The sequence below is a fragment of the Musca vetustissima genome, unplaced genomic scaffold (assembly GCF_032173495.1).
Source record: "Musca vetustissima isolate MV318-11 ecotype Yass unplaced genomic scaffold, APGP_CSIRO_Mvet_v1 utg54033, whole genome shotgun sequence".
In the NCBI taxonomy this organism is placed as follows: Eukaryota; Metazoa; Arthropoda; class Insecta; order Diptera; family Muscidae; genus Musca; species Musca vetustissima.
Window position 1 is genome coordinate 54,581 of NW_026877083.1, and position 14,874 is coordinate 69,454.

General features: G+C 36.6%; 2 protein-coding genes across 2 annotated transcripts; one reads left to right on the plus strand and one right to left on the minus strand.

Moving 5' to 3' along the window:
- Positions 1-10,890: 10,890 nt before the first annotated feature.
- On the plus strand, positions 10,891-12,802 carry LOC133321635 (pre-mRNA-splicing factor CWC25 homolog). Its single transcript, XM_061530718.1, has 3 exons — positions 10,891-10,908; positions 10,973-11,189; positions 11,247-12,802. The coding sequence occupies exons 1-3, from the start codon at positions 10,891-10,893 to the stop codon at positions 12,800-12,802; spliced, it is 1,791 nt and encodes a 596-aa protein (XP_061386702.1).
- A 249-nt stretch (positions 12,803-13,051) lies between these two features.
- Positions 13,052-14,388, minus strand: LOC133321636 (phosphoglycerate kinase). Its single transcript, XM_061530719.1, has 2 exons — positions 14,327-14,388; positions 13,052-14,258 (listed from the first exon to the last, which is right to left on the minus strand). Exons 1-2 carry the CDS (start codon positions 14,386-14,388, stop codon positions 13,073-13,075), a joined length of 1,248 nt encoding a protein of 415 aa, XP_061386703.1. The 3' UTR covers positions 13,052-13,072.
- Between the last annotated feature and the right edge of the window lie 486 nt (positions 14,389-14,874).

A 14,874-nucleotide genomic window follows, 5' to 3' on the forward strand; every position in this document is an offset into this window, starting at 1 on the left:
TTTTTTGTTTTTTTTTTTTTTTTTTTTTTTTTTTGTAATTGTAACTGCCGTGGGTTAACCTGGGATGGACTCATACCCTGAGGAGAAACCGAATGAACTGGCCGGAGATACATTTCGTCAACGCCTTCAAGCTGCACGTAACAAATATACCCAAAGCAGTGAAGGGTATCATATAGTCATATCATATAGCCCCGTCCGACTTTACTACTTTCCTTACTGTTTTTTTTTGCAGAATTTAAGCCAAGGTTTGTTATTATTATGCTTTATTGTTATAAAAAAGGTTTTAGTATGACAATACAAATTCTATAAACACAATGTTGTTTTTGTAACATTTTAGTTATTTACATAGAAATTGTAAAATTAAACTCACTTACAAGTAGACAAGCTTTTGTTCAGGTGTATTCCACAACATGTCCCTCTGGCCGACTTCGTTACTTCAGACCCTCATACGATTATTGCCCTAATAATGAAAATCATACAAAATTATAATCAAAAATATATTTTATTTTTTTAAATATTTTCTATTTTTTCTCAAACTAATTCTCGAAACACATTTCCCATTACTATTGACGATAATCGGTGACCTCACATTTTTGTTATTAATGTTAGGGAATTAGAAATTATTATGGCCAAAGTCAGGGCCCATTAATTCCTTGGCACTAGTTTAACCTGTCGTTCGTTTTGCGAAGACTTCGACACAAAACAGGTGACCAGTTGCTTACATTTTAGCTGGTGGAGTGTCCAATGATTAATGCAGGCGACCGGAAACCATCATGTGCACATGCAGAAAAAAAAATTTTGCGTGGAGATTCGCTAGAGCGTTGCCTTTTTCCATTGTGTGGTCACCACAATGGAAAAGGCAACGCTCTAGCGAACCAATTAAAAACAAATATAAATCGTTGGGATCTTGGGTGTAATGCTACCAATGGATGCATCTTCTCCCACCCAAGCTCCTCAATCCCACATTGCAATGCCGCCAGCAATCATCTTTCAAAAGGCTGGAAGGGCATTGGGTTTACTTAAACCATCTGATGAAACCTGCAAAATAGGTTAAGTGATATGCTGAAAAACAGATAACAGTATTAGGGACTTTAGGTCCGAAATATGATGTGTATACGCTGCGTAAGATTCAAATTCAATAAATTTATTTGTATTAGTCTTTTTGAAAATAACATTTTCTCTTTAATTATCAAAACATTTCTGCTGGCAGGCATCATTTAAAAAACATTCAACTTTCCGTATAACAAATAATATGTTTATCGAATTTTCAATATAGCGAATGAACAAAATATTTGCATTTTTACGCCAACCGTTTTGAAAATTGAATACTACGTATACGAATTTATGTAAAAATGTTACTAATTTAATTATAATGTGTGCGGATTTATTAAATCCACTAGATCTTAATTGTCAACTCATTTACATATATGTCAAATAAATCCTCACAGAGGAGGTTATCATGTTTATTACGAACACAAAAAATATACATTAGTATTCTTTTAGTTCTAATGAAGTTGCAATATAAAAACAATTTCGCTATGCTTCAACTTTTGGCTTTGAATCGCTTTCAAATTTTTACCACATGTAGTCCCTGATTACAGCAGTATACTTTTTACTTGCGGAAATTGGTATTTCCGGAGATATAGGCCTCCAAAGTTCCGTTGGGACAAGGTAGGGCACAGCTACCAACTGATTACAATTTTTTCTCAAGGTGGCTTGTTCCATCAAATCAAAATACATATTTTGTGTATGTGTGTGTATTGTTTTGAATACTATGTCAAATAAATTCAAAATAAATTGAAATATATTCAAATTTAATTGAAATGAAAATTATGTTTTAACATGTTCGTCTAGAAGTAATTACTTTGTTATGGATGAAAGAAAGGGAAGAAATCATAACCTTTTATTTATTTTCGCGTTTTTAGTTTTGTGTTGAAAAAATGTCAAATAAACACAAACACTTGTTGCGTATATTTATTTTATTTTTGGCAGAACAAGCCATACGTGCATAGTTGCTTTTTTGTTATTCGCCTCAAGCTGACTTATGCCATGTACAGACGAGCGTCGTTCGCTCTCTCATTCGTTGTTCGACCCCTAATTATGAAGTAATTACTTAGTTCCCCATACAAAATTGTCTGAGCGAACACCGACTTTTGTACGTTGTTCATTTCGAATCACTCTCTGAATAACAAAGAAATTTGTCCCATCCCTAACAATTGAGAGCATTTATCGAAAATAAATTAATTTTGACAGCTTGAAAATTTTGTTTTTGCAAAATAGTCAGGCTTAATCCCAGTTTGTTGTTTTTATAAAAAACAACTATTTATTAGTGGGGAATGTATGGCATTGCCCGCCGAGGGGTAAGGCAGGGAAGACTATAGTTTCGGATCTCGCCACTGATCCTCATCAGTTCCCTTAGTTTTTTGTTGGGATTTTATCCCCAGAAGCTATTAATAGCTTCTTTACAAAAAACCTTTCAAACCCAAATGTCTCTTGTGACAATTCGAAGTTCTTACGTTACCAGCGATACGACCCCAATGAGAAGTTCGTTTCGTTGGCGCCTGACTTCGTGGTCAACAAGGCATTTACAGACAACTACAATACATTTCCCACTGCTATGTGTCGTCACTTTGTGACGAATGCACATAACGTTGTTGTTGGTATTGCTAGTTAAAGCAATAAACCAAACAGTATGACCGTGCCTCGTCTACAACTTCAGTAGTGTTGGCGGGTTATTTGGGATACCATTTGTATTTTGTTTTTGCAAAATAGTCAGGCTTAATCCCAGTTTGTTGTTTTTATAAAAAACAACTATTTATTAGTGGGGAATGTATGGCATTGTCCACCGAGGGGTAAGGCAGGGAAGACTATAGTTTCGGATCTCGCCACTGATCCTCATCAGTTCCCTTAGTTTTTTGTTGGGATTTTATCCCCAGAAGCTATTAATAGCTTCTTTACAAAAAACCTTTCAAACCCAAATGTCTCTTGTGACAATTCGAAGTTCTTACGTTACCAGCGATACGACCCCAATGAGAAGTTCGTTTCGTTGGCGCCTGACTTCGTGGTCAACAAGGCATTTACAGACAACTACAATACATTTCCCACTGCTATGTGTCGTCACTTTGTGACGAATGCACATAACGTTGTTGTTGGTATTGCTAGTTAAAGCAATAAACCAAATAGTATGACCGTGCCTCGTCTACAACTTCAGTAGTGTTGGCGGGTTATTTGGGATACCATTTGTATTTTGTTTTTGCAAAATAGTCAGGCTTAATCCCAGTTTGTTGTTTTTATAAAAAACAACTATTTATTAGTGGGGAATGTATGGCATTGTCCGCCGAGGGGTAAGGCAGGGAAGACTATAGTTTCGGATCTCGCCACTGATCCTCATCAGTTCCCTTAGTTTTTTGTTGGGATTTTATCCCCAGAAGCTATTAATAGCTTCTTTACAAAAAACCTTTCAAACCCAAATGTCTCTTGTGACAATTCGAAGTTCTTACGTTACCAGCGATACGACCCCAATGAGAAGTTCGTTTCGTTGGCGCCTGACTTCGTGGTCAACAAGGCATTTACAGACAACTACAATAAAAATAAAATCCCAACAAAAAACTAAGGGAACTGATGAGGATCAGTGGCGAGATCCGAAACTATAGTCTTCCCTGCCTTACCCCTCGGCGGACAATGCCATACATTCCCCACTAATAAATAGTTGTTTTTTTATAAAAACAACAAACTGGGATTAAGCCTGACTATTTTGCAAAAACAAAATACAAATGGTATCCCAAATAACCCGCCAACACTACTCAGCTTGAAAATATTTATAAAATTTAAAGTTTTAAAAATTTGTATAAAATTTTTAAATGAAAAGTAAAAAATTTTCTAGTTTTTATATATGCAGCAGGATGTAAATTTTGTTATCTACATAATGCAATATGAATTTCTTTCCCTTGGTTCTAATTAGCGTACAAAACAAGAAACAAATTTTGGGGAAACTCAAACAAAAAATTCTCCTAATTTTTATATGTGACATTTGAATTTAGAAAATATAAAAATATATGAAAACAACAATATTTTCAGAAAATAATGGAAACATGAATTAAAAGTAAATATATATGTGTTCATACTATAGTCACAAGAAAGAGAATTAATTTTTCTATTTAGATTCATATGTGATTCATGCAAATATGTTAGAATTTTGGTGTAAAACAAGAAACATTAAGTTTGGCAACGTTACCTAAAATCCGACGGGGCGTACAGACAAATTCAACTTCCCTACTTTTGCAAAATGTTGTGTACGGCCGTATTACCCAAATACGAACCGCAAAGTTGAACATTTATTAAATTAATCCAAATATTTTATGTTCACTTTTGAAATTTCATATTTTCTGAGTGTTTTGTTTTTATTTTCAACAAAAGAAAAAAACAAAAAATACGTTCTGTCAAAGTTGAAAATTTTCAACTTGAAATTTTGTACGCTCGACGTATTTCGGTAATATTCATATAAATACATGTGTTGTACTTTTGTGGTGAAAAACGTCGAACGAGCTAGTTGAATTTTAGGTAAGGCTGTGAAATAAAAAACTCTGAAGACATGAATTAAGAATAGTGTTGTATGAACGGGTTAATTCATGTACGTAATTCTGAGAGCGAACTACGTTGTTCGAATGCCCGTCAGAACTTGGCATAAGAACATATAACAATGGTACAATAACTATATACACGAAAAATGAATGAAAGGTTAGATTTCTTCCCAAAAATCCAGTAGGGAATACCATAAAATGTTTGTTTCATCCATAACAAAGTAATTACTTCCAGACGAACTTGTTAAAAACTGTATTTTCATTTCAATTAAACTTGAATATATTTCAATTTATTTTGAATTTATTTGACATTGCATTCAAAACAATACACACACATACACAAAATATGTATTTTGATTTTATGGAACAAGCCACCTTGAGAAAAAATTGTAATCAGTTGGTAGCTGTGCCCTACCTTGTAATATATGCATGCATATAACAGCTGCAAAAGTTCTAGTGATCGGAAATTTCAAAACACGTACAAAAATGTTTGTTTTCAATAAATTATTTGTGCGAGGTGGCAACACTGCAATAACACTAAGAAATGTCAGTTATAAAAATTAAATTTTAAAAATATTGTTACGTTCTTGGATTTTACTAAATCCCGTGTAGACGTTGTTTTATTTCCCGATACAATTCGTACCAAATAAAACGCGGGTTCTTTCTGATTACGATTATTACAATGATTTTATTCACACAACTTTACTTTGCACTTTACTTTACACGACGGTTTCAATTCGCGATCTGATTCACAACTGACTCACTGCCTTTCCATTCCCTCTATTTATATGAGCCCTGCCTGTCGCTACAGAAGTTTCTAGACGATCTGGTAACACCTAAATCACGAACAATCTACCAATGCAACAAACACATTGAGTAACAATAACAACAACAAACTTACTGAGTGAACAATAACAACAACAAACTTGAGTAAACAAACTTACAATAACAACAACACATATACAGGCGAGGGAATAACAAAGAAAGAGGAATAACGTTTAACAAGAATTGTACGACAATAACAAAATAGAAAATGAAAGAGGAAATGGAAGGATGTAGAAAAATCTATACAGTGGTTGTTGTTGTGAAGTTATTCAAATAAACTGCGTAGTAGAAATTTACGTTACAATTCAAATTCTTAAATTAACGGAATTCATCTAAATTAACTTAAATCTAAAGTTATATTCGTAACATTGCCCCCCGCTTAAGCCTGTTCGTCCCGAATAGGCACAGTTCCCGTTCCGTAGGGGGTCAGCCGCTCCAAATGTACAACTTTCATCTTCGACCTGGGACTGTCGCTCCTCTGGATGCGATAAACGACGTCATTTATTTTCGTGACAATCTTGTAGGGTCCTTCCCAGTGCGTTTGCAATTTGGGGCATAGTCCTTTCTTTCGTTGTGGGTTGAACAATAGTACCAATTGCCCTTCTTGAAACCCATCGGTATTTGCCGCTCGATCGTACCTTGCCTTCATGCGGTTGCTAACCATTTTTATTCGATGGCGAACTGCATCGTGGACTTTGCTAAAAGAGTTTTGGCTGTCTTCATCTTGGTTCACATCGTCGTTTGGGGTAGCACCGAATATCAAATCGCCAGGTAGCTTTAATTCATTTCCGAACAGAACTTTGGCTGGGGTCCGGGATGTGGAATCATGAATGGCCGATCTATAAGCCAATAAAAACTTTGGAATATGCTCATCCCAGTCTCGTTGGCCACTGTCCACCACTTTCCGTAGATGTTCTTCAAGGGTGCGATTGAATCTTTCCACCATACCATCTGATTGTGGATGTAGGGGCGTCGTTCTGGTTTTCTTAATTCCGTAGGAGTCACACATTTCCTTGAAGATCGCTGATTCAAAATTCCTACCTTGATCGGAATGAACCTCAGATGGAACACCATAGCGACAAATCCAATTTTTGCTGAACACATCCACAATTGTCCTGGCTTCTTGATTTGGGATAGCATAAACCTCCGGCCATTTACTGAAGTAATCCATGACCACTAAGACATACCGGTTCCCAGAGTCGCTTGTGGGGAACGGTCCAGCTACATCCATTGCGATTCTTTCAAAAGGGGCTCCTGAATTATACTGCTGCATGTAGCCTCGACTCTTCCGTGTTGGACCTTTAGCTTTTATGCACCTTTCACAATTGGCAATCCAGTCGGCAATGGATTTTTGACAGCCGACCCAGTAGAATCTCTGCTTTACCTTTTCAGCGGTCTTTGCTATGCCAAGATGTCCTCCACTTGGCCCATCGTGAAACTCCGACAAGACATCTCTTATTTTGGAGTCTGGGACGACGATCAAGTTCCGGTGAGATTTACCGCCCTCACTTTCCCATTTGCGATATAGGCAGCCATCTTTTATAAGTAGACTGTCCCACTGGGCCCAATAGGATTTTAAGAGAGGCCTTTCGGAGGTAATTTCTTTGCGACTAGGTCGCTTGCCCGTTTCTATGGCCGAAATTATTTTGCCCAAAATGGGATCTCTTCGTTGTTCCGTCGACCAATCTTCTCCCGACTCAAACTGCAATCGTCGGACATCCACGATATTCTCTTTGCACTCAGCCTTTGAGCAGTAGCTGTATTCTACCTTGCATGGCCGACGAGACAGGGCATCAGCATTACCGTATTTTCCGCCTTCTCTGTGCTCGATTCTGTTTAACGGTGACTCATTGGTGGACTGTTGAGCCATTCTTCTACCATCTTTCGTTGGGGTTGGTGACGATGACCTGGATCGTTTGCGCTTAGCTCTGCATTCGCGCGCAATATGACCTGCTTTATCGCAGTTGTAGCATCTAACCCTGTGCTTAGTCATCCCTACAAACTTTGTTTCTTCTATTACCCGCCTCATGGCGTCCTTGATCAAGTTAACGAGAGATTTGTGTTCGCAACATTCGGTCTCCAGTTGGCTAATCTTGTGGGTCTGGGGCTTAACAATCATTCTTGCCGTCTCTTGGGCAAGGGCAAACGACACAGTTTCGGCAAACGACGCTTTTGGTGACGCATATGTTGCACATTTAATCTCAGGGTCACGTATGCCATTCACAAAGGTTTCGATTTTCATACGGTCCAGCAATGGGTGATTCTCTCCTGGATACGCCATTAGCACCAAACGTTCCACCTCAGCTGCAAAGTCTTGTAGCGTCTTCGGCCTGAAACATTTTTGATTGCTGTATCAAATAATATAGAAAGATGCGGAAAAGTATTACTGACGGCTTTCGCTTAAATTCAATAATGGGCGCAAATAATAAAGGTATATTTTATAATACAAACTGCAAACATGAATTCTGAAATATATATATTTTATGCAGAAAATGTAATATACATAGATCATACCAATGGTCAGCAAATGACATCATGAAATGTCAACCATTAAACAAGGTAATTTGAGTGATATTATTAATATTAATTGATCAATTGATTTAACTATATATTTTTTAAAAGGCGCTGCCGGCGATTATCAGTACATAAAACGGTCAAATTGATTAATAATCATTTTTTATGTTTAACCAGTAAGGAAAGAACTAAAGTCGGTCTTCACCCTTCACCACTTTGGGTATATTGAACTTATGTATCCTAACAGACGACGCGTTTTGTTATAAATCTATATCTGAACCGATTTCAGGGAAACTTTCCAGAGACTAATTTATATAACATTACCTTAAATCGGATGAAAATACATATGGGAGCTATATCTAAATCTGAACCGATTTTCACGAAACTTGGCAGACATCATTTTCGATCTTACTCATAACTCTGTGCCTGTACCACAGTGTGGTGAAGGGTATAAAAATTAAATTAAAAACTAAAGCAATTTTTATGCAATACTTACATATAATTTTCATAAATCTTAAAGATATTAAAAGTCGGAGTGTTTATGAGCATCAAATTGAAATAAAAAGTCTAAAAAAACCATGGAAATCTATTTAAAGGAAACTAACAAAAATCAAATGGCAGCACAGATGTTAATTAAATCACTTACGGAGCAAGTAATTACTCTAAAGAATGAGATAAGACATTCCATAATGCCCACTTCCTTAGAAAAAGAATTGCAATTGTTGCCATAGCTGCCATTTTATGTTTTCGACGATTTTAAAAATTTTTATGCAAAACTTTTAAAAGAAGATGAAGTTCGGGATCAATTGGTAATAATATATAACTTCTATCATAATGTCTGCCACCGTTCTAAATACAATTTTTTACAGAAATTATTAATAAATCGTGTTGGGGGAAGAGAAATGTCATCATTTGTTAAATTAGCAATTAATGCTGTTATAAGTGATCAAAAATCAATTGAAATAACATGGCGTGGAACTATATAAAAAAACCCAGTTTTTAGCGATTTACCACATATACTATAATAAGAGGCAAGTCAGCTTAAAGTTTATCAACAACATATTTTACACGCTCGGAATAGAATACACAAAAAACAACCGAAGACTGTAAATCAATAAAATTTTTGAAAAATTAACTATTCGCCCATGTGCTGCATTTCGAGTTTGCTCGAATGTGAAACATTTTCCCAAATTTGGTGTGCTCCATTCCGAATTCCCAAAAAAATATTGGGAATATAATTCGAGCACGTATAGCCTTGTAGATTGAAAACGAAATGAGATCGTACGTGTTTTTCTGAGCAAGTATAAATAAAATAAATTAAAATCCATAAAATATCCATAAATGCTTATTTTAACACGTTCTAGTATCATTAGACTTTTTCTGGTAGAAACCAAGGCAATTAATAAGCCAGCAGGCATATTTTTTCTTAATTTTGTTGTTAAACAAATTGCAAATTCCAATGATACATATGTTTTTTTAATGAACACATTTCGTAACATATTGAACACAGCTTTGCTTTCGAGCCGCACTTTCGCTCGAAATTGAGCACACCATTTTGCACAACATGGGAATTTAAAAAAGAATGGGAATTCAAAAACTCTCGGAACATGTCACATGGGCGATTATTATAAATTAACTAAATGTTTTTAGCTTTGCTTAGTATTAACCTTCTTTAGCGTTAAATGTTCAATTTTTTATGCATAATATACGTTACTCATTATTATTGCAATTACTCATTCATACAAGTATTTTATTTCCTTTGGGTATCAGAATTGATATTGAAGAAATGAAGCACGCATTCGTCACATCTTAAACGTATCTTCTTAGTGAAAGTTGAAAGTAGCTAAGGCGATAATATTTAAGGTAACAAAACAGTGTCATTTTAGAGTGTCGCTTTATTAACTTCTAATTGTGACTAAGAAGATACTTCTTAAAGGTAACGAGCACTATAACTTATTTGTTAAAAATACGATATCGCCTACGAGTGTTTTCATCGTCTTGTAGTAACTTTTTGGATATATTTTGGATAGAAAATGCTAGCTGTGTATTTTGTTATATTTTTCAAAACATTACACACACAGTCACATATTTTGTATATGACTTTGGCATAACAAGCCACAGTATGAAAATGAAAAAAATTGTAATTTATAGGTTTCTATGGCCTGCCTTGAATAATTGTACCATGGGTACATTCATGCAGATGTCTACTTGCCATAAGTAAAATTGGGGCTATTATATCTATTATATGGAAATCATTCAGAATATATACAAATCATCGGTTTTAAAACAGCGTAAATTAAAAAAAGGTGCACGAACCTGATAAGTGCAAACAATTTAATTTTAATATATTAAAAGTATCTATATGTGTGATTTTATGTAATGTAATTATGTTCCCCTACTGGACAAGTGGCAACATTTTCCAATTTCACACTTAGTTTATTACTTATTATACTATTTAATTAAATCCTTTTAGTTAAATCCAGTACGATGTAAACGAGAATGTAAATTCTCTTATTTTATAGTCCATAGAACAATGTGTTATCATGTTATAGTGAATAACGAAACGAAGTGTAATTCAATGAACTAGTCTTCCTACACCTCATTCGTAAACAATCCAACTCCTTTTTAGTCTCCATCCCACCTCATTCGTAACTTTACGTCTTCTTTTTTGACTTCTTCTTTACCGGGCATTTTGTCTTATCACATCCCATTCGTAACAGGTGGAACGTTTTTCAAAAATTTATCTATTCTCAGAGTGTAGACTCTTCAACACCTCGACACCGTTCTGGAAGTACTGAAGGCCCAAAAAGACTGTTTGCGCGGAAAATCTTTCTCCATTCCGTTGTTTTTCGTTTTTCTAAATATTTTGTTTTAGTCTGATATTGGCAATTTTTTGTTTTATTGTTTTTATTTTTAAAAAACTTGTCGGCTTGTGTTGTCATTTTAGCGGCGAGGTTGTTTTCTGTTTATAATGGGAGGAGGTGATCTAGTAAGTAATCATTTTTATTAATTATTATTTAATTAAATTAATTGTAAACGATATTCTTTCATAGAATTCCAAGAAGTCATGGCATCCCCATACATTGAAGAACCAGGAACAGGTTTGGAAGGCCGAACAGGCAAAGGCGTTGGAAGAGAAAAAACTTGAAGATCTGAGAAAAGAAATACAGCAGGAACGTGACATGGAAGACCTGAAGAGGGCTGGGCGTGAGAGTGGCGTTTTGTCTGGTGGTCATGAAGGCGACAAAAAGTTGGACTGGATGTACAAAAGTAAACTTGAACATTTATTTCTGAGAATCCAATAATAATCGATTCTTGTGCTTTTAGGTACCCATGAACTAATAAATAGAGAAGAATACCTGCTGGGCCGCAAAATTGACAAGTCATTTGAAGCACTTCAGGCTGAGGAACAGCAAAAGGAGAAAAACAATCTTGTGGGTGTAAAACAACCATTGAATCACGTGGAGCATGAATGTGTGCCGTTTTCGATTAGAGCTTACAAAAACATCCAAAGTACCGAACAGGTTGATCTACAGCGAAAATTCATGGAAGATCCGTTAATGTTGATTAAACAACGCGAAATGGAAACCCGAAGAAAAATACTTGAAAATCCGGTCAAGTTGAAAGAGCTGCACAAAATCCTGAAAACGGATGAAAAATTAAAGAAGGAAGCTAAGAAACCCAAGAAATCGAAGAAAAGCAAAAAACCGAAAAAGAAACATAAGAAGAGAAGTAAATCCAGTAGTTCCAATTCATCGGAAAGTGATTCCAATAGCGATAATGACTCCGACATAGACAGTAAGTTGGCCAAAAAACTCAAAGTTGGATTACTTGACGAAAAGGATTTTTTGGAGAAGGGGTTGAATATAGATAAAATTTTGGATTCCAAATATGAAAAAATTTCTCAAGAGTTGGACAAAGCGGCAAAATCAAAACATAAGTCAAAAAAGAAGAAACGCAAAGACAGTAGTGAAAGTGATGACGAGGATAACTTTAGAAAGGAAAAATATCAAGATGGTAGGAAAGGACACAACAAACATGAATCTGAACATTACAATCGTCAGAATGGCAAGCGGGATTCAAGTGAAAGACGCAAGCGTTCACCTATAAAGTCATCACATAAAAACCGTTATAACGATAGAGATAGATCGCGTTCAAAATCAATTGATCGAACGCGTAGAAGATCTAGGTCAACATCTAGAAATCGAAATGTGAAACGAAACAATAATCGGACAGATAAATCTCCATCGCCTGATACTAAACGGTTTGATAGGCGAAGAAATAGATCGTCTTCTTTAGAGAGAAGCAATCGTTATAATAGAACTAAAAGGGAAGATAGATCGAGATCGCCACGCAACAGACGTGTATCTAGATCTCCATCCTCCAATAGACGCACAAATAGATCGAGATCACGTTCTAACGAAAAATCGAGTCGGCATAGATCATCATATAAAGCCCGGTCACGGTCTAGTTCACCCAGGCGCAGGGTGGATTCACAGAAGTTTCCACAGAGATCTAGATCTCCACGCCGTTCTCCTAAAAGCAATAGGAAACTGTCACCCAAGTCCTCATCCACTGCCGCCAGTACGCAGCGGCCATCGGGCCGCCTAACCGATGAAGAAAAACAACAACGATTGAAAGAAATGATGGCGAATGCAGAGTGGCGCGAAGAAGAGAGATCACATGCCGTTCGAAAGCACCGTGAAGACTATGCCCGCGAGGAAGAACAAAACAAGAATAGAGAATTCGACAAGGATTTCCTAAACAAAGAAGTTAAAAAGGCAATAGCTAATCAGACATCGGTCGGTTCCCGCTTGAGAGCCAACCTTAATAATATTCAACGAACGTCGTCGTCTATGAATGATAATTTCATTAGAAAATAGTTTTAAATAAAAAAACAAATGAATACAAAAAACTTGTTGGTTGTTGTATGTGTATGTAGTTTATGCTTTATTGGAACATTTAATCAACAACTAATAATTTATTTTTCATAAATTAGCTTATATGTGTATATATGGGCGACGAATTCAACGTCGGAACGACAATCAAGTTGCAATTTCGATACCCACAATATATATGTATTGTTCTTTCCACTTCAACATGTGCTAAACTATGTGCTTCGTTCTACTTTTTGATGTACCACCTACATGGATCTATGCATTACTCAAAGCAGCAACACCTGGCAATGTCTTGCCCTCCAACAATTCCAACGATGCACCACCGCCGGTCGAAACGTGCGAAACTTGAGATTCGGTGTTCCACTTGGCACAGCAAGAGGCAGTATCACCACCACCAATAATCGAAACGCAGCCATTCTTGGTGGCTGCTACAACAGCGTCCATAACAGCTTTTGTGCCGTTGGCGAAATTGGCAAATTCGAAGACACCTGGAGGACCGTTCCATACAATGATCTTGGCGCGTGCAATTGGTTCAGCGAAAGCGGCTCTGGTTTTAGGTCCAACATCCAAACCCATGTGTCCATCGGGAATGCCACTTTCAACTGTGGCTTCGCTAACGGCAGCATCTTCAGCAAATTTATCGCCGCAAACAAAATCGACGGGCAAATGAAGTTGGACATTGTTCTTCTTGGCCTTATCAACTAGGTTTTGTACAATTTTAGAACCTTCCTCATCGAACAATGATGAGCCGATTTTCATGTTGTTTAATACTTTCAAGAAAGTAAATGCCATACCACCGCCGATAATCATTTCGTTGACCTTATCCAAGAGATTCTCAATCAATTGGATTTTGTCGGCTACCTTGGCACCGCCGAGAATAGCTAAGAAAGGACGTGGTGGGTTATCCAAGGCTTGTGAGAAGTATTTCAACTCCTTATTCAGCAACAAACCGGCAGCACGCTTTTCAAATCCTTCGCCCATCATGGAACTGTGGGCGCGATGGGCAGTACCGAAAGCATCGTTAACATAAACATCACCCAACTTGGCCAAGCTTTCACGGAAAGCTTTAACCTTAGCTGGATCAGCCTTAACCTTGGCACCGGTAGCATCTACACCTTTGCCCTCCTCCTCAACATAGAAGCGTACGTTTTCCAATAAGATAACGCTGCCCTCTGGAGGATTTTTGCACTTTTCCTCGACTTCGGGTCCAACGCAGTCATTAAGGAATGTAACATCCTTGCCCAACAACTTCTTCAACTCCTCGGCAACGGGAGCCATAGTGTATTTGGGGTTCTTGTTGCCATCAGGACGTCCCAAATGAGACATCATTATGACGGCTTTAGCATTCTTCGAGAATGCATATTTCACACTATCCAAGGCAGCGACGATACGTTGGTTGCTGGTAATTTTGCCGTCCTTAATGGGGACGTTGAAGTCGACTCTGTAATTGTAATAATGCATTTACATAAAAATATTGACCGATTTCAAATCTAATCTTATAAATATTACCTCATCAAAACTCTTTTTCCAGCCAAATCCAAGTTTTCAATGCTTAACTTGTTCAGAGCCATCTTGAATAATCTATGTATGCAGGAGATGAGTTTGGAATCAATTGATTACGCCTTCGTTGGGAAGAAAACAGGACCTGACTACCCTTAAAAGTACGAAATTCAACGGCTGAATGTCAAGTGAAGGTCAGTTCAATCACGACCAGTGATGTCTACTTACATCAAAACAGCTACTATTTGCAAAACAACGATATTTTAGTAAATTCACATGCTATGATTTATCGGATGAAATGTTAGCACGGAATAGAGATGATAAAAAGTCGTGTTTGATGTCTACATTTACAAAAAATTTCTCATTACATTAAAACATGTCTATTCCAAAACCTGCAAGAATGTCGTGTGGACCACAGGAAAAAATGCATCCGTTAAAACGATATGACAAATCATATGAATTTATTTTAGTTTAGGGGCCGCTCTATTTATGTATGCATTTTCATATGTAAACCAAATAAATCAGCTGTTTTATTTGTTTGGCAAATGAAAATAAAT